This window comes from Gopherus evgoodei, chromosome 4 (genome assembly GCF_007399415.2).
Source record: "Gopherus evgoodei ecotype Sinaloan lineage chromosome 4, rGopEvg1_v1.p, whole genome shotgun sequence".
In the NCBI taxonomy this organism is placed as follows: domain Eukaryota; kingdom Metazoa; phylum Chordata; order Testudines; family Testudinidae; genus Gopherus; species Gopherus evgoodei.
This window is the reverse complement of record NC_044325.1, coordinates 89,090,221-89,115,322: the sequence shown is the minus strand read 5'-3', so window position 1 is coordinate 89,115,322 and position 25,102 is coordinate 89,090,221. Positions and strand designations below refer to the sequence as shown.

The following is a 25,102-nucleotide window of genomic DNA, read 5'->3' as shown; positions in this document are numbered from 1 at the left end:
TGTCTTAATCTGATTCCATTACTCCTATGTGAAACAACACTAAATTATGATGTGCTAGTATCCTTTAAATATCTGTCGACAGCTATGTCCTCCCTCCCACCTTCCCACCCATCCTTGCTTAGCTGAATAAGTTATAAATTATGTTTAGCTCTCTTAATTTTTTCTTCCTCAGCAATCCTTCCTGCCATATGATCATTTCTGAAAATGCATACAATGCCACAAATGTTCTCTACTCTTTATAGCAGCAGGTCAATTTCCAGCATGAAGTGGGTCTCTATCCCAAAGGGCTAAAATCCAATCAGTGACTGATATTACTCCACAAGAGAACAACATATACAAAGTGGGGTATGACCATTAGATTCAAACATCTGTTTAACAGAAAAGGTTTGAATAGTGTCATGAAAGTAGAGGCAGAGGGATCTTAGCAATTGCTAGTGGAGGCTAGTGTTCAAATCAGGCTGCAGAGAAGACAGTGTGAGATGGAACAAAAAAGGGTCAGTGAAGCGGCCAGCTTGGGTAGAATGGAGGAAAAAGCAGGTGACATGGGAGGGGATGAAAGAGTTGTTTTAAGCAACCAGGGCAGGGCCAGGTAGAGAGGATGGATGACACACAGTAAGATTCATGGGAAAGAAAAGTTTAGCAGCCTCCTATTGAACTGACTGTAAGCAATGTAGCATGGTAAAGAACTGAATGGGGCGAGGAGTGGGGGAGAGAGAAAAATCAAGGAACAGTAAGCAGCCACTGCAGAAATTCAGCTAACAGAGCTCTGAGCCACAGAGAAGATATCTGAAACTACGCGGTCTAAATGTTGGGGCTATGGGCAAAACCCAACCCTCCTCCACAATAGTAAAGAATGCTGACTATTACAGTTTGCCACTAATCTCAAGACACCACTATGTAACTAGTGATATTAAAAAACAAAACAGCAAAACTTAAAGCTGGCACATTAGGTGTCATGAGATACCAGGTACAGATAAGCTACAAACCCAGCAATTATATACCTATTGTAGTCAGACAAGGAACAGTAGGATGTTCACTCCTACTCCAACTTGAAGACAGGAGTAGAATCTGAACTTTACCCAGCATGAGGATGTTAAGTATCTATTTGTTTGTGATGCTTGCTCATTTATGATTTTCCTCCTCCTTTTCCTCTCCTTTTTCTATGTTTTCATCTCTGACTATTCTACAAAAAATATACAGTCCTGATCCCTCATTCCTTACACATCCAAAACAGCTTTTCAACTTCAGATGGGTGAGCACATGTAATGTAGTATCGAGCCTGCATTTTGTTATCTCTGAAAATCAAAAAACTTAACAAAAAACAAGTGAAACTCAGAACTGTTTACATGCAAATCAGATAGCACCTACCAAGTATCAATAGTTTCAAACAAATGCAAAGCACAGCCAGGAATGTTACTATGAACATTCCTGGTTGCAAGTTCCATGACAAGAATAAATCACCCATTCCAGAACATGAATTGGGGGGTTCAGGAGGAGATATCTATTTGGAAAATTCAAAGGAATGTCTCATTTCCTCCAAAACCAGACTGATTAATTAGTTGATGCAAATTAAAAGCAACTCAAACTACAGAATAATTAGTGAAGATGCAATTTAAAGTTAAAATTAGATGAAGATAAAAAATTACTTGAGGCAGACGAGAGCACGCAGCAGCACAGTAGTATCAGCTGAATTGAGTCTGTGTCTGTTAAGGAGTGAAAAGTTAAGCAGCTAAAATTCTTTAAACTCAGACCTGGGGCTGTGCTCAGATCCTATTCAAAGGTTAGAGTTCCAGTGTCCAGTGTGACCCTCTGGCTATTTATTGACCATTCATACCCTGATATACTTGAGTGTGGCCTCCCACAATGAGAGAGTTCGCTGAAGCCCTTTGGGGTTTATATCCATTTTACAATAATCTAACTCCATTTACTTCAAAGGAGTTACCCTCAAGTTATACAGCTGTAAGCTAAATCAGAATCAAGTGCTTTATTTTTTCCTGAAAAACTTCATAGAATAAACTACTACTAATAAAAAATAAGTTACACTTACAGTAGCTGTCTTGACAAAGATTTTCCAGTATATTGTGCGTAATTGTCTAATGTATACTTAATATATATATATATCTCAGTGTAATGTATATAAGTGTAATGTATACTTACAAATATCAGTGTAATGTATATATATAAGTGTAATGTATACTTACAAATATCAGGTAGGAATCTCAATGTGGTTGTAAAGAGTACCTAAACCCCCAAGTTGTCTCAGCCTCAGGATCCTAGGGTTCAGGGCGGTAGGCGTAGAGGCAGAGGGGCTACTTGTTCTGTGGACTCTGCACTGTTCTGTGGGCCCTTTACAGCAGCTCAACTGCCAGAAGGGGGCCCCAAAGTTAGCTTAACTAGCCCCCGCAGAATGCTGAGTGGCTGAGGGCAGGATGGGATATCAGAATTGAGAACACTAGTGACCTGGGCTATGGAGCAATCCATTTGCAGCTATGGGCAGCCAACATAAATGCCAGGAGTTGCTCTAACTTAAACCAGGGGATCTCCTGGTTTGTACCCTCCCTTATATGGATCACATCCCTTTGAGATATGGCACAGAATAATGCCCAAGGTGCAGAGCCTTCAAATGAGAAGGGACCTTTATTATATGGCGTCTCCACCCCGAGAGCTCTGCAGTTCCATCTTCCACCTTTTCCTATTGCATAGCCTGCAATGATGTAGCAGCAAGTGCCATTGAGTGAGACATGGTGGTGATGGTGGTGAATCCTTTATGAAAATGCAGATACCAGGGTGAATTTGGTCAGTGGGACTCTTTCCTGATGGCTGCAAGAAGGAACCTTCACTTTGTCAGATCCCATCACCTCCCAGGATGGCAGCACTATTAAGGTGTGTTGAGTCAGGGACACATGTTCTAGACTGTGTGGCCTATTCAGTTTTTCCTGACATTCCTCAGGCAGGAAGAACTCCATTTAGCTCCAAGGAAAACAGGGAAACTCTCTTCTTTAAAGTCATTGTCCAGTAGACTAGCTGCCATATACAACACCTGAGGGAGCTGGTTGTTTATAAAAAATGTTATCTTGTAAATATACAGGGATTGATTTCATTGGTATATAACCCTTATAGTTTCTCTTGGATATTTAGTGTCCTAATCCCAAGGACAATTCTTATTCACTGAACTGAAGCAAGTTTTGGTGCAAGTCTCCTGAAAACAAGTCTGCTGAAGACAACTCAAGATAAGGAGATAAAAGAGCCAAAAGCAGCACAGCAAGGAAGATGAGAGACAAACTTATCATGGGTACGGACTGCCTGATCTTTATATAACTTCCAAAGCAGTAAAATTATTGCAGAAGTAAAGTCATTGTGTAAAATGCTAATCTCCTGGCTATGAAGATTAAATTTGTTTATTAACAAATTACATGGAATACATACAAACTGAAAAGATATCTGTGGTATACAAGCAAATATAATTGTCATCCCACACTAGCGTAATATACAACTGTGGACAATTCCACTGAAAAGCTTAATGCACTGTCCAAGTGAGGTAAATTAGAAATCATAAACGTACATTTTCCAAGTGCTGGATGGGCTTTATGCCTTCACTCCCATTGATTATCAACAGGAGTCACATGGGTCATCATATCACAGTAAGTGAAATGAGTTGGCAGTCTCTATCCATTTTCTAATGGAAAGGTGTCCCCATTGCAAAAAACCCCACCAACTAAATAGCTTTCTTAGTCACCTCAGCAGGGAAGCGAATTATTAAATGGACATGGAAACTACATTACTTTCCCACCCCTAGACATTTTTCTAGGTCAGCAGTGGCACGTATTGGCAGAACAGCATGGGAAAGCTTGCATCACTATCACCCAAGTTATACCTGACAATGGCTAAAGACTTCAGTCTCCTGAGCCTTTCTTGAGCATTGAGTGTTTTTTGTTTTTGTTTTTTTGTTTTTTGTTTTTGTTTTTTAAGTAAAAAGTCCTTTGCACTGTGTATCATCGAACTACCAAAAAACAACACAGGCCATATAAAAAATGAGGCATCTCAGACTGCACATAGAATGAAAAAGAACCTACACTCAGTCCCAATTCTCTTTACAGCCATATCAAAACCTTTAAGCTGGTCAAGTAGTACAAACATGTGAATCTGCTTTTGGAGTTTGAAAACTGTCATTAGTTTTATCTATCCAATCTCCAAATCCTAAACTCAGAGATTACTAGAATAGGTCAAGCTTGATACTATGTCGACATTGTTGCTATTAGACATGAAAAACTAAATAACAGGGTCTGCACTGTGTCAGTGAACATTGTACATTCTTTGGTTTGTCATGCAAAGCACAAAGTCCCTGATGGAGTTTAAAATGGCCTTTGTATCAGCAAAACTTGTTTACTCATGGAATACAAGCTTAATGCCCAAAGCATTTTTAAAAGAAATTGCATGTAACAGAAAAGGCAATGCTAGTTCCAGGCAATTGCACTGAAAATACAAAATATCACTGGCTTCACATAGCCTCTGAATTGCATATTCATCACTTTATTTACATGCACACATATATGCTTACACATAAAGAAAAAACACTTTAGGAAAATTTAGGCCCATGTGTAGGAAAATAAGATTAGTCATACTAGATCAGACTAGTAGTCAACTTGGTTTTATAGTCTGCTTCCATTAGAAGCAATACCCAATACTTTGAAAAAGTCAGAAGTCCCTCCTAACGTACACAGGTAAGATCTGCGGTGTTTTACACCCACTTTGATAGGTTTAAAATGAAAACACCAACTATAAGGCAATGGGGAATCAGGCACCATGGGGGTGGCCTAAACAGACCAGGAGTAAAGATAGGTATAATTCTCTGGGGTCCAGATCCACTCCATGTCTTCCACTCCATCGCTTCTTGGCTCTATGAGCTAAGATTTGAAAAAATTATTTAAGTTATATCTATCTCTGTGATGAAGCCAATTCAGGATGCGAGTTTTAAACTATGGAGACCAATCTAGCCTGGAAAGACTATCTGAGGTGAGCTGCGAGTCCTGGAGAGAGCAGCGGGCAGGAGTGGCTCGTTAAGCTGCTGGGTGGTAGTACTGTAGCTCTGCAGTGCCAGAAGATTCTTGAGAAAGGGGAGGAGTTGTTCTCTAGTAGCTTCTGTGCCCAAGAGTTTCCTGAACCAGATACAGGTGAGGGAAGAAGAAGAACTTGCTAATTATAGACTCATAGACTCATAGACTCTAGGACTGGAAGGGACCTCGAGAGGTCATCGAGTCCAGTCCCCTGCCCTCATGGCAGGACCAAATACTGTCTAGACCATCCCTGATAGACATTTATCTAACCTACTCTTAAATATCTCCAGCGATGGAGATTCCACAACTTCCCTAGGCAATCTATTCCAGTGTTTAACTACCCTGACAGTTAGGAACTTTTTCCTAATGTCCAACCTAAATCTCCCTTGCTGCAGTTTAAGCCCATTGTTTCTTGTTCTATCATTAGAGGCTAAGGTGAACAAGTTTTCTCCCTCCTCCTGATGACACCCTTTTAGATACCTGAAAACTGCTATCAGGTCCCCTCTCAGTCTTCTCTTTTCCAAACTAAACAAACCCAATTCCTTCAGCCTTCCTTCATAGGTCATGTTCTCAAGACCTTTAATCATTCTTGTTGCTCTTCTCTGGACCCTCTCCAATTTCTCCACATCTTTCTTGAAATGCGGTGCCCAGAACTGGACACAATACTCCAGTTGAGGCCTAACCAGCGCAGAGTAAAGCGGAAGAATGACTTCTCGTGTCTTGTTTACAACACACCTGTTTATGCATCCCAGAATCACATTTGCTTTTTTTGCAACAGTATCACACTGTTGACTCATATTAAGCTTGTGGTCCACTATGACCCCTAGATCTCTTTCTGCCATACTTCTTCCTAGACAGTCTCTTCCCATTCTGTATGTGTGAAACTGATTGTTCCTTCCTAAGTGGAGCACTTTGCATTTATCTTTATTGAACTTCATCCTGTTTACCTCAGACCATTTCTCCAACTTGTCCAGATCATTTTGAATTTTGACCCTGTCCTCCAAAGCAGTTGCAATCCCTCCCAGTTTGGTATCATCCGCAAACTTAATAAGCGTACTTTCTATGCCAACATCTAAATCGTTGATGAAGATATTGAACAGAACTGGCCCCAAAACAGACCCCTGCGGAACCCCACTTGTTATACCTTTCCAGCAGGATTGGGAGCCATTAACAACTACTCTCTGAGTACGGTTATCCAGCCAGTTATGCACCCATCTTATAGTAGCCCCATCTAAATTGTACTTTCCTAGCTTATCTATAAGAATATCATGCGAGACCGTATCAAATGCCTTACTAAAGTCTAGGTATATCACATCCACCGCTTCTCCCTTATCCACAAGGCTCGTTATCCTATCAAAGAACGCTATCAGATTGGTTTGACACGATTTGTTCTTTACAAATCCATGCTGGCTATTCCCTATTACCTTACCACCTTCCAAGTGTTTGCAGATGATGCCTTTGATTACCTGCTCCATTATCTTCCCTGGCACAGAAGTTAAACTAACAGGTCTGTAGTTACCTGGGTTGTTTTTATTTCCCTTTTTATAGATGGGCACTATATTTGCCCCCTTCCAGTCTTCTGGAATCTCCCCCGTCTCCCATGATTTCCCAAAGATAATAGCTAGAGGCTCAGATACCTCTTCTATTAACTCCTTGAGTATTCTAGGATGCATTTCATCAGGCCCTGGTGACTTGCAGGCATCTAACTTTTCTAAGTGATTTTTTACTTGCTCTTTCGTTATTTTCTCTTCTAAACCTACCCTCTTCTCGTAAGCATTCACTATACTAGACATTCCTTCAGACTTCTCAGTGAAGACCGAAACAAAGAAGTCATTAAGCATCTCTGCCATTTCCAAGTCTCCCGTTACTGTTCCCCCCTCCTCATTGAGCAGTGGGCCTACCCTGTCCTTAGTCTTCCTCTTGCTTCTAATGTATTGATAAAAAGTCTTCTTGTTTCCCTTTATTCCCATAGCTAGTTTGAGCTCATTTTGTGCCTTTGCTTGTCTAATCTTGCCTCTGCATTCCTGTGTTATTTGCCTATATTCATCCTTCGTGATCTGACCTAGTTTCCATTTTTTATATGACGCCTTTTTATTTTGTAGGTCACGCAAGATCTCAAGGGTAAGCCAAGGTGGTCTTTTGCCACATTTTCTATCTGCTTGTCCTGTTTGGATGAGGTCTATGCTTGTGCCCAGGACTTTAATCAGTATCTATTTTTGTTTGTTTTGTCATAGAATTATAGAATGGGAATCACTGTCCATTTGATCAAGGCACAAGGAAGCTGCCCTGTGTTTATTTTCTCATTTGGACCTATGGCCAAGGGTGCCTGCCCTATGACTATCCTATTTTCTTTGGACTGAGGGAGAATGGCTTTTGTTCTGTCAGGGCCTGTTACCCCAAAGCCCCCAGAACTGGCCTCCACACTTTTGCCTTCTGCTTTTATTTGTTGTTTAATATAGTAATTGTATTATTTAGCCCTAAGAAGCATTTTTGATTACAGGTTGTAATCAAAAGATATTACACAAAATAAAGGTATATTGTATTGTTACTGCTGGAAATTCTAATCAGCTGATCTTTGTTACAAAATCCCAAGGCCAAAAGCTTCAAAGTAACTTGTTTCTTTGTTGCTGTGGTATCTGATTTTTCAAGATAAACATGGTATCTTTCAAAGGCTGAGGGATGATTATCAACATGCACCAAAGTACATCTTTGAAGTGGCGCTTCTTCTTGAGTTTACTGATAAAATCTAAGCAGACTATGCAGCTGAATGGTAGATCTGGTGGGATTGAACATCTGAGTAATCCTTTGATTTCGTTATTAAGCAACTGTACATATATTTATATCATACAGTTTGCATGACTTAGTGCACAGATGTTGCAAGGTGTTAATATATATTTATTCTTTGATGGATTTGAAATCTACCAGATTTATGGCTTTTTCACTATTTTTTGTGAAAATATATTTTACCTACTCTACCTGATACCTGTCTGAAGGTATCCTGCTCTACATTACTGTCCCACAACCACAGGCACTTGCAAATTTTTAAGGCTTTAGGCAGGTGAAGGCTTGGGGGTAGGAAAGTGAAATCCAGGAGGTAAATGACAGCATTTTAATGGCAACAACTGTAGCATCTTAACTCCTATGGCTGCTACTACTAGCTGGAAGAGCAGCTGCACTTCTGCTGTGGGATGAAGGCTCTGGTTAACTCAGATCTCTCCAGTTTGACAAAAATTAGGAAATCTTGATGTAAACTACAGACTTTGGATGCAATTTCACAATTTCAGATAAGAAAGGCACTGAAACAGCCTGTCGCTGAGCATAAGGGATTAACATGTGAGCACATGGAGAAGCCACTGAAGAGGAGAGAGATTGTCACCAGTATTCTAGAGCTAAAAATATACTGAAATCGTTTTCTTACACATTAACCTTGAAAACTGTTCTGTATCTGCTTGTGCACTCAGACTCTAAGCAATCAAGGCGCTGACAACCTAAAGGTTAAAATGTAACAAGTCATGCTTTAACATTTTAGGATAAAGGCTGTCTTAAATTCCAGAGACGTTTTCAATAGGTTTTTTGCACTTCAGTAACAGACAGCAATATAATGCCGCCCTTCTTAAAGTAGCATAATTATATAAAACTGAATCCAAGATGAGAGGAGTATGACTGTTGTGGGGCATACCATTTTTGAGGGGCTTTTTGGTTCACCATTCTTCTGGAAAGGATTCATCATCCTGTTTGCCAGGAGCTACAGAGACACCTTACTGTAACAATAACTGTACTAGTTCAGCTAATTATTGTATGCAGTGTAGTTGTAGCCAGGATATTACAGAGACGAGATGAATGAGGTAATATCTTTTACTGGAACAACTTCTGTTGGTGAAAGAGACAAGCTTTTGAGCCACAAAAGAGCTCTGTGCAGCTAGAAACTAGTCTTCCTCACCAACAGAAGTTGTTCCAGTAAAAGATATTACCTCACCCACCTTGTCTCTCTTATTTCAGCTAAGGAAGATACCACTACATTTTCCACTAAAATGCTACTATTTACAAGTAATTAACATTAGTATGGGACTTGTGGTGGAATTGTGTTGATTGCAAATGGCAACATTTTCATAATGAACATTGTAAAAAGATAAGTCCATTCATCTTTTGATATTATGCCCATTACTGCAGCATCTGTGATAGTATTCTTACCCTGCCAAAAGTGATGGCATTACTTGACAGTATTACTTCCAAACTGATCACATGCTACAACCTTTTTCTAAACTCTTTTGATGTGCACTCCTAGTTCCCATGTCTACCCAGATAATACAACAACCTCTATCCCCCATTGAGCACTAGCACAACTTACTACTAATCTTGTCATTTTAAAGCAACGTAATCTTGTTATACTTCACAAAGTTAACTCACAACTAGTGATCCTATGCATGCTGGAACCTACAGTTTTTACACCATGAAAGTGTAGTCTATTGCTCAGAGTCAAAATATAGGAATGCAACATTTAACTCTACCACTGACTTGCACTATGACCTTAGGTAAGTCCCTTAACCATTCTCTGTACTTCAGCATTAAAACAGGGATAATATTGCCCACCTTTGTGAGCTGTATGAAGGTGTTTGCATGAAAAGTGAAATAAGTCCAATGTGTTACTGTTAATTATAATTGAAAGTCCCCATTTGTTATTACCATTTCTTTTGCACTTAGCATTTGTTCAAGTTACCTGCAAACATGAAATACAGATTTCTTCCCACTACCTAAAAAGTGGTCATTCATCTCAGGTAAATTGCTATAGATGCTGTCATTCTTTTCCAAAGGAATCGATCTTTGCTTTTTTGAAAGCCATTAAAATAAATATTTCATATTACTAATGAGTATTACATTCTTTAAGGAAAAAAACATACAACACAACAGAATATGTATGCGTGATGTAAAAAAGAATCTCTTCCTACATTTGGCCTAGACTCCCAGGCAGAGCATTAATATTTTTGTATTCTGTATAATCCTCTAGTTTTAGGTTTATGGACCAATTTTTTTCTTCTGAAATTTGCTATGGTTGTTTAAAGTCTTTGTACATAAAATGAATACAGACTTTAAAAGCTTTTAATCTGCTCAGAATATTTTAATTAAATTAGATGTAAACTGATATGTGAGAATTGCACAACACTGTCATATGAGGAAAATGAAGGATTTTCCAGTCAAGTCACAGGCTTTTCAATAGTACAGTTTATAGCCAATTTAATAAAGGTCACAACCTACCATCAATTCACATCAGTTCCATGGGATGAATGATGACAGGACATAGTGCCTTAGAGTCTAAACAGTGCGAGGGCTTCAGTAAACTATTTGCTATCTATAACTTGCTGTCAGGGTCAGTGGGCTGACAATTATGTTATTTTCTTCCTCTGCACTCTTCAGTCATAGACATCTATTCCTTGGCTATGGCTGTCTGCTTTTCATTACTTGCCCTGTCCTCTGCCACTGTCTTTTGACATTGTCAAAAGGTGTCTAGTTTTTCATTCTGTTGTGTGCATCCATTAGCTCAGATCTTTATCTTGCAACAATTTTTATTAATTATTTGTGTTACCACAGCACCTAGGAGCCCTAGTTATAGACCAGGGCCCCATTGTGAAAGGCACTGTAAAAATACACAACTAGTGACATCTACAGTTTTAATCACTGATATCTACAGGTGATTGCAAGTTTGAAGTTTCTATTTCAGTTTTTACTATGGAGCTGGAGCAGATGGGGAAAAGTCCCTAGGCTTAATTCCCCTCTTACACTGCTGTAAATTAGGATTAACTCCATGGAAGAAGATAATGTTACACTGGTGTAAGTGAGAGGAATTAAGATGTATTAGTGAAACAAAATTAATGTTGCTGAGTTATACACATTTATGCAAAAGATTCCCTAGTGGTGACTGCATTAAAAACTATTGAGGTTCTCTCCTTTGACTGACTTTCATATTAACATCACTACATTTGTGTTTTGTATTTCCCTGATTTTATTCTGCTCTGGTTCAGTTTCACTCTCAATTCCTGTATCTCACAGTGCATCTCCTCTCTTAGGTCCATACCTATGTCTATAATCATCATAAGATTATCTGAGACTCTTGTCTATGCTGTGAAATGCTATTGAGTTGCAGGAAATAGTCACATCATGGCACACTCCTGTGACACAGTTAAACTCAATCTGCTCCCACAGTACTGCAAAAATGTTGTTTCAATAATTGTGTTCCTGGACTGTGCTATAACCTTGGACATTGCAAAGGTGAACCATGATTCAAAAACATAGTTACAACACAGTTTGATCCTATTTATGCTGGAAGATTGAACCATGTTTTAACTACAGCCCACAACAGAGTAGCTTTCTTTTTTCAAGGGGAGGGGGTGTAATTTAAGTTTAGGTGAAATTTCTCTCCCCAGCAGAGTTGGAAGGATGTATTCAAGAGGACAAAGTGCGAAGAACCTTGGAAGGGTCCAATAATCCTTTTAGCTGTTTTACTTTTCATATTAAAATATTTCTAATTTTTCCAATCTCAAACTAAAGTATAAAAGTGAAATAATCCAACTTAATCATTCTCAAAAGTAGTTTCATAAGCACTCATTCATTAAGGCTTAAAAAAAAGACAGATTTACTGATATTTCCTTATCATATATTTAATAGTAGCTTTGAAGTTATTCTTGATAAAGTCACATTCACTAATATAGTCTTCTGAGCTATTTGGGAAGATACAGTAATTTAGCTAGATGTTAGTCTCAAATTATCTACACAGAAAGAAGCAAGGAATGTTTGTACGTAGATATATTAAACTTTTTTCTCAGCTCGGAGATCCATATTCTACCCCTTTACTATGTGCACTCTAGTAATTGTGAGCTTTGAGCATGAATCTAATGTAGCCTTAGATCAAGCAGCTCTGTCTGACAATGTGAAACAAACTTAAGCAACCAGATGGTAAACACCAAACCATAAACATGGAAGAGATGAAACCATAGGTGGCTAATTTACAAACTTTTTCTAAAAAAATAAACACTCAATAAAAAGGCATAAAAATGCTGTCTGTTCCACACACACACACACACAAATTTTCTTCTAGTGAGTAAATAAACTCAGCTGTGTTGTGTGATGATTCCATTAACCTTGCAATCAAGCATTAAATTAAACCGCCTAATTCAGATTTCCTCTCCTGCTGCAGGGGGAAATGTACCTTGTGAGCGCTATGTTTTATGCTAATAGAGCTAATGTACAAAAGCTCTACTAGCCATCTGCAATTCATGAGATAACACTAGTAAGTAAAACAAGTAAGCAAATTGCCAAAACTCCTTTGGGAATTCTTTAACTAAATAACCATTTAGGTGTGATTTGCTATATTTTCACACTGGGTTTTCTCATGGTATTCAGTTTACAGCTATTTATGGTGAGCTAAATTTAATCTTTATACATATTTTCTAGGTAAACTACTTGAGCAGAACTGAATAATCATTAACCTCTGTTCATAGATGGAGTAGACTCTAACCCTTTGTTATAACATTTTATTACAGTACCCTTCATTAGAGTAAAAGTTCAGGTGAGAAATGAATTAAAATTTAGGATTTGTCTACACAAAACATTACTACCTCACACATCAGGGTGTGACTCTATAGTGCTTTAGTTTGCCTCACAGTAACATCCCATGTGGTCACTGCTACAGCACGCTGAAAGTACAGTAATGTGCTTTCACAAACTCCCATTTCAAACAGCAATATGTCAAAGTGCACTATGGAACTTCCAGTGTGCTGTGCAGTGTCCACATGGGACATTAATGAGCAGCAAGCCAGTGCACTGTCACATCCTGGCTTGCTACGCAGCAAAGACCCACGTGACAAGCCCTTGGTTTTAATCCCAGGTTTTCAATGCTCAATGACTGAATAGGAGCTTTTGTCAAATCACAGACTCAAATTTTTCAAGATATTTAGGCGTTGCTGAGCTCAATGTTGTAACACTTAACTGATTTAGAAACTTTAATCTCATTTTAGAAGGTATTAAGATATGTAGGACCCTAGCTCCCATCAACTGTCCATGGGATTCTGGCACCTAAGTGCCTAAATCCCTTTTGATATTGAGATTTAGGCTCCTGGATACGTTAGGCATTGCAATACTGAGCACAGCAACACCTAAATACCTTTAAACCCTAGGCCTTGGCCTATAGCAGAATGCACCAAACTTCTGTTTCAGACAAATAGACAAATACAACTACTGTATTCTAATTAGAAAGGATTTAACCAAACTATTAATAATAAAGCCACAGTATCTGGGACGAAGTGGAATCTATCTAGTGCTCAGGATCCTGTTTTGCTCCTGAGTCAGCCACATGGATCCAGCCTTCAGTACTTGTATGTTTTCTTCTTCCAACTAAAGTTATAAGATTCATTTTCATAACAACCCTCCTTCTCTCTCCCATTCTCCTTAGTTTCTAATTATGAGGATGATGAAAGCTCTTTCACCAAATGTGTTCTTTGGTTTCTCTGTAACAAGCTGCTACTAGCAAGTAATTGCCTTTTCTTTTGCAATGTGACATGAATCCTCTAACTGGAATTTATTTAAAGCTGAAATAAAAAGCTCTTGTAAGAAATAAGAAAACCACATACAGGCAGGCTGGATTTCAGGCAAGTGACTTAGCACACAGAACTCAGGAAGATTTTCATACCAAATTAAAGTGTGACAAATGCTGTAAACATTACAGGAGGAGGTAATCAACAGCTCCCTGAAAGAGTTTTTAGTATTTTTGAAAATATTATTACTTATTTGTATTGTAGGAGTGCCTAGTAATCCTAGAGTCATGGGCAAAGACTCCATTGTGCTAATAGTCTTAAGCTTTCTTGTCAGTTCCCAGGCCTTATGTCATTCACAAACAACCCTATCTGACCAATTAGAAGTGGTATTAAGTAGAGATGGGGCTAAGCTGCAAAATTCAGCACCAGATATGAACTCCCCAAAATTATAGGCATGTTCTGGTCCTAAAGCAGTGACCGCTTACAGAGAACTAAACTAAATTTCTTCATAGTGTTTAGGTGTTTGAATTCAACCTTTTTGTTCTGCTCTTTTTCTAGTATTAAGGAAGCATCAAAAGAAATCCAGCTCTGATCTCCTCAAAAACTACACCTAGATTCTCCTATACTATTATACCCTTATTAATCTAACTGTCACCAACCAGAAGATCTCAACCACAGCAAATGAAGTCTATTACAATATTTTCCAGGAAAGGTTTACTAGTAGCAGTGAAAAAAAATTTGCTAACTTCAAAATCTGATTAAAAAGTGAAGCTCAAACTCTACTACTTAGGGACACTTTATGGGAACATAGAGGCCATGCATGGGCCCTTCTGCAAATGTTCTCAGTGCAAAGCTAGGTTCAACCAGCAGATCAACTGCTTATGTTAAATTCATCAAGCATGATGGTTGGCAGGGGATAGGAAGTCCTAATCAAATCCTGTTACAAAGCAAAAGTACTCAGCTTTTTCTATTCATCACAACCCTAGCTATGTACATGTCACGTATCTTCTGCAGAAGCTCTCTTTTGGATCAACCTCCCTAGATTCTCTTCTCTCCAGTTAACCATGTTCCTTTTAATAACCTGACAAAACCCCCATACCAGTCTTTGTGCTTGATTCTCCTCATTGAAGTTAATGAAGTTACATCGGTGAAAGTAAAGAGAGAATTGTGCCTTTCTTTTTCAAGTCCAAAGAATTAAAAGTAGAACTTTTTAAATATGCTTTTGTTCATTCCAGCTCACAAAAACCCACTTGAGAAACCCACATTACAATCAGAGGACCATATTTTAAAGGATTTCCGCTGTGTCTGTGCCCTTTTCCTAAGACATTAACTGGCATACAGCGTTAGAGCCCTTACAACCATATAGTCAACTACTGAAATCCTACTACACAGCTATTTACCTGAATTTCAAAAACATACATTAGCAGCTGCAAATTATGACACGTAAAAAGGCACAATCTAAACATGCATTTGCTTGACACAAGCATACCTGTCAGCATCTCCTAGTCCCAGTGAGGTGTTACGCTGCAGTGTCTCCCGCACCGCAGCCATCCCATCTGGTAGCCGATTCAGTCTACGAGTGTACAGGCCCAAACCGCCATCAGTCATGTACCTTTAAAAAACAAAACAAGATATAATGTTCGGTAAAACAGTTTGTAAGCCCTTCCACACTTTTGGTGGTGTTTATATATCCATTTTATACCTGGTACTCAGAGACAAAGCAAGCTTTGCTCTCAGTTACTGCAGGGTCATTTTGCTGAGTTCTAGCCCTGAACTCAGTGCCCCTCACCTTCTCTTTTCCACCCCCAGGCAAAATGAGACAAATATGAAGGAGGAGGAATACAATTTTCATTAAGAACCCACATGCATCATTGCTAAATGACTTGTGATTTCAGCTCTCTTTACTCATTCCCCAGCTATTTTGTGTTGTTTAAAACATTGGGGGTGAAATCCTGGAGACACTGAAGTTATTCACAAAACTCCCACTGATTTCAGTAGGGTCAGGATTCCACCCAAGGTCCTATCTGCTCTACGTTACATTAAAGATCTCACAGCACTCTGTGTGAAAAAGGGGATTTGCACCACTGGCCAAAAATGGCTGCTCTTCAACTTCTTTGCACTGTGCTGTCTGTCTGTAACTACCCTCCTCAACCAGCGAGGTTGCCGCATTTCAGTAATTTATTATTATTAAATATTTATGAAGGACTGTGTGTGCATATGGAGCTTTACAAATGAATAAGACAGGGAGGGATAGTTCAGTGGTTTGAGCATTGGCCTGCTAAAGCCAGGGTTGTGAGCTCAATCCTTGAGGGAGCCATCTAGTAAAGGCAGGGGGCTGGACTCAATGATCTTTCAGGGTCCCTTCCAGTTCTGTGAGATAGGTATATCTCCATATATTATAACATCCTTGTCCTGAAGTGAGTCAAGTCCAATAAAACAAAATAGAGATCTGTCTGAAATGAATTATGTTGGACCATTAAATAACATGAAATAAGTCTGTATTTTGTCAACTTCTGCATGGCCAACAAGGCAAACAGAAATCCTTTTGCATCTAGTTTTGTTATAAGAATGACTATACTGGGTCAGACTGAACGTCCATCTAGCCCAGTATCCTGTCTTCCAACAGTGGCCAATGACAGGTGCCCCAGAGAGAATGAACAGAACACAGAAAGGATTTCAAGTGATCCATTCCCTGTTGCTTATTCCCAGCTTCTAGCAAACAGAGGCTAGGGACACCATCCCTGCTCACACTGGCTAATAGCCATTGATGGACCTATCCTCCATTAATTTACCTAGTTCTTTTTTGAACCCTGTTATAGTCTTGGCCTTCACAACATCCTCTGACAGATTTCCACAGGTTGACTGTGAGCTGTGTGAAGAAATATGTGAAGAAAAATGTGAAGGGGGGGGGGAGGGAAGAGAAGCAATCCAATTCAGTTTTCATTTCCCAATTGTTTTCTAGATCACTGCAGAGACTCTAATGTAGGAAACTAGGAACAGCGTATGTATAGTACAAGTACTAAAAGCATCCCTTCTGCTTTATACTGGAGGTTTATAGGAACAGTCTAGAGATCCCTGATTCAGCCCAGGTATGAAAATACCAGCCTGACTTGTGATTTCATCCTAAAATGATAATCTGCTGTGGAAATGATGGCAGGACGAGAACGAATCTCACCACCTCTTCTTTCAATAATTTAGCTATAGTCTTAATGGGATAGGAGTGTTCTCACTGGGGTTAGCCCAGGACAGTATGAAGTTGAAGTAGGAAAAGAATACCTTCTCTTTTGGAACTCCTGCCCCCTTGAACAGCATTCCTGTTGACAGAACCCCCTAACTAATATGCCTTGTGTAGGTGTATTTTGTACACATACACCCTATACAGTTGCATATATATGCTGGTAAAGGATATGATCATGTAGCAGGACAAATGAACAAAAACATCATATACTCTGTATTTGAATAGCATGAGAATATAAACCTTAAACATATTCACTCAGATTTTTATACACATGATCTCTTTACTTTAATTGTGTTTTTTAACATTCTCAACCATGCTGTAATTGGGCAAAAAAATCATTTGTAAGTTCTTGATCTGCAAAGTTAGTTTCTAGATAAACAATTCAAAGTATCTATATAGTTCTGAGGTGTAAAGAACAACAGGACTTAAAACCTCAGGACATAGATACTCTGAACATTTATCTAGAAACCAGCTTTACAGATCAATAACTTACAGAATGAATTTATTACCTCATTGTAACATAGTTAAAAGACATTTTCTGCCTTAAAAAAGCAGAGCATTTCTTCTTAATAGCTTTAAAAAAGTAAATGAATGGAGTTGCTGACTATAAGTGCAACACATCTTTATATAGGCAGTTTGAGAAATGAGCACCTGAAACATCTCAGATGACACCTCATCCCAAATGTTCCGTTCTTTTAAAAAATATCCTCAATATATTTTTCCTTATTGATATTATGAATCATGATCTGAGACTTTTAAGTCAAATATCATTTTTTAAACTTCTTACTGAATTAAATGAGTGTAACGTTTATGTTTCAAAGCAAGTAAAGTATATACCCAACAGACACAAACATTGTTAAAATATCTTGCATTTATTTAGTGCAAATAAATTGCAAATTGGTAAATTTTAAAAAAAATGCAATAATCTCATACCCAATCCTTAAAAAAAATCCCCAACTATACCAAAACAACACTTTGCATGACACATTAATACAAAGATCGAAGATAATACATAGATCAATTAATTTTCTTCTGTAATAACTCCTCAACTAACTGTGTTATAAATAATGCACATACATCAAACATTTGAACTAGATTTTTAAAACCGATTGGAAAATAACATGCAAAGTAGTTCATAAAGTCTGCAGAAAACAGGTTATTTTTTTTCTTGCTTTATATCTGTACATATTTGCACAACTATTTAACAATGCGATAATCAAATAAATATACGACAGCTATAGTGGTAGAGCTGATATCTTTGGCATGCAGTTCAACATACCTTAGAGACTTGTAAATTGAAATGCCTCTCAAGTCTTTTGTCACTCTTAAGGAAATAGTGATACACCACCAAATTTATATCCAAACCGCTAGGATCTCTTCCTTTGTTTTAAAAGGACCAAAGCCAATTACTGACTTTTCTTACTGGGGCATATTTTTACTCACAAGAAGAAAGAACAGCCAAAACAGCCTTAAATTCATAATATATCCACGGATTAGAGGGAAAAAATCATGATGCAGATAGAACTGGCTCCATCTTTTCTCTTTTGTAACATTTCTGTCACAATGTCTCTGGTAACAAACCTAGCTGACTGTGCAGCCAGACTCAATTACTACAATTACTTGAGACAGGAAGGTTAAAAAAAATGAATAACCCTGCACTAGATGTGATTTAGCTATATAGGTCTGTACTGGGCCTGTTCAAGAACAACAGAAGAGTCCCCGTTGGGAGTTTTACAAAGAGGTTGCTAAGCTAGTAAAACTAGGGACAAGGCTATTCTCAGTTCTCCAGAGTCTTCAGGGACAAGATACAATTCTTTTCTCCAAATTTAATAAACAAGGTGGCTTAAAAGAATTATAACTGTTCCTCCAGAACTGCTAGAGCATAGTTTACATCAGGTCTTCCATTCTGTTTGTCAGAAACTCATAAAATCCTTAAAATGGAAGAGCAAATTTTGTTCACAGAAGAAAAGAGAAAAAAGGATAGAAAAAAGTATACCACTCTAATTATGTAAGACTATATAATTAAATGTGCATACTACAGGCATGTTGCAAAAACTCATACCTGCATATGCAAACTACTTGTTTGCACATGCAATGACCGATTTTCATCTCAAATGCAGAAACATTATTGTGAGTGTACCTGTCACACACTTTGAAAATGTAGCTTTTAGGTCTTCATTTGTCATCATCATCATCATCTGGCATATAACTAATCCTTTTAAATAAAATAAACTAATTTCCAATAATTTTTTTTAAAGTTAAAATAGATGTGATACTATTTTACTAGTTGAAAATTATGATACTGTGCATACACACAACATACATTAACTAATCTTAATATGCAGACTCTGGGTGAAATCCCAGGCAATGGAAAAACTCCTGTTGATTTCAATGAGGCCAGAAGTTCACCCTCTGTATGTATGTGCAGCAATCAGACACATTCAAATAACTCTGTACTTGTGCCAACTGGAACAAATAATAGCTTTTCATGGACAGACTTTCAGAAGCACTGAACATCCATAAACCCAATATAAGTCAATGGAGCTGCAGCTGCTCAACATCTTTGATAATGATGTGTGCAGGTTTTATTACTTTTTTTTTTTTTTTAAGGAAAACTAAAGTGTGACAAAAAGAAAATATGTGAACTCAAATCTTATAACAGCTACAACACCTCGCTCTATAAAAATTGCATAATGGGCTTGTTTTCTTAAATATTAGACAGACAGGGGTTTTATTTAACATTATCAAATAGGTAGCACAGCTTGTTGAATTAAAAGTTTTACAGCTGGAATGCAATTATACATAAATTCTATCTAAGAATGTGGGTGTCCCGCCCCTAGTTAGGGAGAAGTTTGGTCAGACTAAAAGGAGTGATGCCCTAACTCCAAACGGGGGCCAAATGGGGGAGCTGGAGGAGGCCCCATCTCCTATACTGTGCATGGAGGAATGGGGAAGTGGGTTTCTTTGTCTCCTATTGGTTGGCTTCGGGGGAGGGGAAACAGAGGCGCCAACTGGCTATGAGACCCCTTCCCCCCCATGTAAAGACATTAGGGAAATTAAGAAGAAAGGCAGGCCTACAGAAGTGTTCTTATGAAACATAAACACCATTAAGAGCCTAACTGCAAACACTTACACTGGCCATAACTGCTTCCCATCATAATTTTGGGGCCAATCCTACACCTTATTATTAAGTACCTGTCTACCTCTGTTAAGTATCTGTCATGCCATCATTGGTCACTTAAAACAGGTTGGACTGTACCTTGGGCTGTACAGATGAAAGCCTCTGAAACAAATTCATAACACTCTGTCCAAAGAAGTGAAATGCAGGTGCTCTCATACTCTTGCCTTCACAACAGGTTCAGCTGGGCAAGAAGAAATCGAATGCCTATATTACCACTGACATTGATCTAGTCTTCTCCTGATACATCACAATTCACTACCTCTAAGCACCTGGTAATAGCAGCTGGGATTTGTGTCAGCCAGTGTCAAGGGGTTGTATTTAATAACAATATATTGTGATATGTATAGTTAGTGACAAGGAAGACCATTAAGCCTTACCCACTATGTTGACTAAGGGACTCTTAACAGATGTACTCCAATGCAGAAATGCAGGATGCTAGAATAGCCTAAGGAGAGAATTTCTCTCTCACATGTATTTTGGTCTTCATGTTCCCTGCACAACTCCTGATAAGCAAATACATAAACATGTTCCTCTTCGATGCTGTGAAGGTTGATCTACCCTTTAGTTCAGTGCCATGGCTGCTGTCAATATGTCCCCAGTCATCAGCTGTTGGTGTGTGGCAATGGGTTCTTACACCTAAGGTGATGCTCTTTCATCTTCACCCAGCCTCAGACTAACCACAACTTGTCCACAATACTCGCTGGGTCCATCAGCCCAGGGAAAGTTTCCTTATTCTTGTATGATAGTGTCTCTCCTGTATGCTTGCACATAGTGCTTCGACTATTGTTTAATTTCTTTACTTGTCTTTACAAGACAATATATTAATTGCCTTATTAGACTCCTGCATCAGAAGTACCGTGCTAACACATTCAATGTCAAACACTCTTTAAATATCTAGATGAACAAAAGTTTAAAAGACATAGTTCAGGAACTTTTCTGGCATTTCAGTAATAACAACCAGAGGCCCTCAAACACTGACTTTTTATGCAGATGTGTAAATTTTAGTTCCTCAGGAGAATTTAACAGTCAAGCTTGAACAAGGTTAACAACTAGACTCAACTAGGAGAAGACTAATGACTGGACAATGAAGCACTGATAATAAGGAGCTTCTTATCTACCTTCTGTGGATTATCCCTCAGGACTCATCTCAGTATTTTTACTTTTCAGCAACAAGGAAATACAATTAATTTTCCACACTTGTGCCTCCCGACTACACAGGTGTTGTTTACACAGGCATCCTTAATAGTGTATTAAAAGTGCATGGCACAAATTGAATCAAAACAATACATAGTACTTTCTAGGCAAAAGAAAAAAAGTGCCCGCTTTCCTCTGTTTCAACTGTTTTTGAGTTCCCTTGGCAATTTAGATCTTTGAATTGCTCTCTTGTTTTGCCAACTACACCCCTGTAAGTGCCCCTGAAACTTTGTATGGTGTAGCGTATCCTTCCAAGTTCAATATTTTTAAGATGTTTCTGATGCCTAAGTGATTTTTCCCTCTTCCCTAAGTGCACATACAAAAAACAGGATCAAGTTATACCACAGATCAACCGAAGTCTTACTTGGCAGGCCAAGTCACTTGACTTTTGTATGCACTCTGTACTTGCCCATGTATACAGAGCACCAACAGCATGCTTATGGCTACACATCTGACAGCTCTCATACTTATTCAACTTTGCTGCTAAATCTCAAATTGTGAGTACAGTATATACAGCCTAAGGGATATTCTAGGCTTCAACATACAATCTGATATTCCAAGGACTTTTTTGCCTCAGTAATAAAATTAAATTAATCATCTCAAGTAAATCAAAATCTAGACAGGATAGTGAATCCAAAAGATTGGTCATCTCAAGGTTTCCAATCAGGCAATATAAACATTTACTCTTCTAGGCTTCAGTTACAGTGTCATGGGTATTACTAATTGCTAAGTGTCAGTGCTGCAACAACCAGAGAATGTGGTTAGACAGACAAGAACAAAGTACATTAAAGCTTTGATGTGTGTAAACAGCACATCTCTACTACTGCTTGTAAAATATGATAAATGTGATCAAAATATGCCTGTTGATGAAACCAGGAAATCATCTTAAAATATGACTAAGCTAAATATCATTATTACTGCTCAACTGACTGAAGGACCACTGCTAACCAGAAACTTCTCAGTTTAGTATAATTTGGGTTTGCCTTTTTTGTTCTGTATCATAAGCTTGTCTCTCACTTTTTGCCAAATTCCTGTCACCAATCAATCTTGCCTGACCACTATCATCCTGCCACTGCCAACCATCAGCTCAGCATTTTATCTTTCTAGCCAAAGGGTGGAACATGCACCTTGCCCACGAAGCCTGCCTTTAAATTAAAAAATAAAGAAATAAATAACCAGCCAAGCAAAGTCAGCTTGGGTTTTGTCTCTGGTTTTAATTCCAAGTTTTGATTCACGTACATTTCAACAATTCAGTGAAGGCATTCAGCAATGGGTTCAAGTCCTGAGCTTTTTCAGCATGGTCCTGTTGTCACAAGGCCAAAATACTCAAGATACAATCCAAATATTTCCTTTCAGATTCACATCAACTCATACCCAGTGTGCACTTTACTTTACATCTAATTAGATTGCGCAAAACAGATGGACTTTGCGGGGGGTGGGAGACAAGCCCTAGTATGGAACAACTCCTCTGCCCCCAACCATGCCTTGCATTCTCTGGAATAGCAATCATTGTTTGAGGTTGCGAAGAAGGAGATAGCCATCTAAGAGTTAGGTGAGAAAGGCAATTTCTTTTAATAAAATCTCATGAGTGAATTTCACAGCTTAGTTTGAGAAACCAGCTAAATGCAATATACTTATATAATTAGCAGTGGAAGCAGCAGTTCTCCCATGGAGGGCTCATTCTCCATGCCAATTTAATCCTGACCCTTTCCGCTGGGAAAGCCACTAACATGGGGAGGTGGTTTCTGTGAAACACATACTTCTCCAAGATACTTCTCCACTGGGAATAGAACTGGGACACATTTCTCATACACCATTGAACAGCTGTCACATGGTAACAATTTTTGGTCATTTCAGCTGAGGCCTAAGAATATTTCTGCTTGCCTAGTCTCCTGGGTCCACACTTTATTATAAAGTCCACCACTGTGCTAGTGATATTCTACGGTAAAGAGATCTTCCCTTTGCTAGAAGAATGGGTATCAAGCACATCATCTCCTGTAAGAGATTTGGAGCTTACTGTTGTACTAGATTAGATCTCAGATATGAGTGGTATGTTCTATATGCTCTATAGCCACAGTTGCTTATTTAGGGTCCAATCCTGCACAAAGTTAGTGTGACAATTATCAAAACTCCCACTAACAGTAGCACTGGGCCTTTACTAAAATGAGTCCATTTGTTGCTATTTCTGCAGGGCTCTCTTGGGGTCAAAGGATTTAAAAAAAAGTTACAATGCACATGCTTGTCCTGGTTCAAAGTCCTGTTCCCATACTGCATTAGGCAATCATTTCAGACACAGATACAGCCTCCCTTTGCCAATTCTGCTTTAGATTGTAAACTGCGCAGGGAAGGAGTTTTCCCTGTACTATCTTTGAAGCACTAGTAAAACCTAAGCCACTATAATATAAATGACAAGATTAAATACATTGACCCACTATCCAGCTCTCCCTTTTAATGGTATCAGGAAAAGCAGCTACTTTTGAAGAAAAATATATACAAAAAAAAAAAAAATCAAGGCAGTGCTGTTTCTTCAAGAACAGGGAAAAGACAATTAGAAAGAAACAAGTAGTTGCATTTCAAATTGCATTAGTATCCAATCCTTCAATGCAGAAAATCTAAACTGTAAATTATGTGGCGTTGTAATCCTCTGGTTTAGTGTATGCGATTGTATCTCCCTCTAGTGGCTGGTCTTACAGTCTACTCCTTTCTTACAGCTAAACGAGGAGTCCTTTAGCTCAAATGGCAAACCTATATTTTTGGTGCAGAAGGTCCTCAGTTCAATCCCTGCTCTGGTGTCTACATGTGTATGCAGACAGGGTTCTTCACACATTAAAAAAAAGGGAAGAAGAAGGGGGTAGGAAGGTGGAGGGTAATTGCCTTTCATTTTCTTCTTGTACCAAGGAGCAGCCCACAATAGCAAATGGCAATAGCAAATGTTGTCTCAGTTGATGCAAGTGACTCAGAGGACTGCCCCACCACAAATCACAATGGGTCTCTTTTCTGTTCTTTTTGCCCATTCTGTTTTTCCTTCTGGTGTTGCCTCATTCACATTTGCAGCTGATTATCACTTTCCACTTCCCTTCACCTTTTCAAAGCTTAAACACTACAGCTGATAGCCCTCTCAGTCCTTATAGGGTGGAGGGGAAGAAGCCCAGCTGTGGGGGAGCTGCAAGGGGGAGGTGAGCTGGATTTGGGAAGGTGATACAGTACACAGAAGTGTGAGAGGAAGGATTACCCACTGTTTACAATAGAGTGGGATGATCTAAAAATTTAAGAATTGGTGCTGTTATACACAGTCTAGACAAACTATCACAATGAAATCCCAGCAGCATCACCTCTTCCCTTCATTCTTCCAGATAGTGATGTGCCACCAAAATCCATACACAAAAATTCCACCTCAGTTGGCGATAAATGTGACATTCCCTGAGTAAAATACTGTTCTTTATACATTCCACTCTGACCCCAGGAACAAAACAAACAACTGTTCCATTCTCTTTCTCCTCCTTATATAAATCCATCAATACAACTCCTTCATTCGCTGATGAGAGTAATCATGGCATTTGTTGAAGGAGGGGGACTCCAGACTCTTCAACTCCCAACTGTGGCTAAGTAAGCAGGCATTGGCATGGAGAGCAGCTGTTCAGGGCCCCTATTCAGCACAGCAACACATTGGCTCTCTGTCTCTTACGGGTGCTGCTGGAGTAGCCTTCTGAGAATAGGAGCCTGGAAATTAGACGATGTTCTCCCAGAAGTGCTGGTGGGAGACAGGAGAGGCGTTCCCCTGGCAGCCTCATTCAGGCAGCTGCCATGTCCTAGCCACCTATGTCATGACAGATGCCTGAGGCCTGGTCTTCGCTATAATTCTTCTGTCAACCTAGCTACTGCCTCTTGGGGAGGTGAATTACCTAAACTG

The 25,102-nt window shown here is 38.8% G+C and overlaps 1 protein-coding gene across 13 annotated transcripts in view; it reads right to left on the bottom strand.

Annotated features, from left to right (window-relative positions):
• The window catches only part of NAV2 (neuron navigator 2), a 372,994-nt gene that overhangs the window by 102,597 nt on the left and 245,295 nt on the right, over positions 1–25,102 (bottom strand). For all 13 annotated transcript variants that reach the window (XM_030560145.1, XM_030560146.1, XM_030560147.1 and 10 more), the window contains one exon: positions 15,069–15,191. In XM_030560145.1, the coding sequence (XP_030416005.1) occupies positions 15,069–15,191 (123 nt within the window). The remainder of the gene's footprint in view (positions 1–15,068; positions 15,192–25,102) is intronic.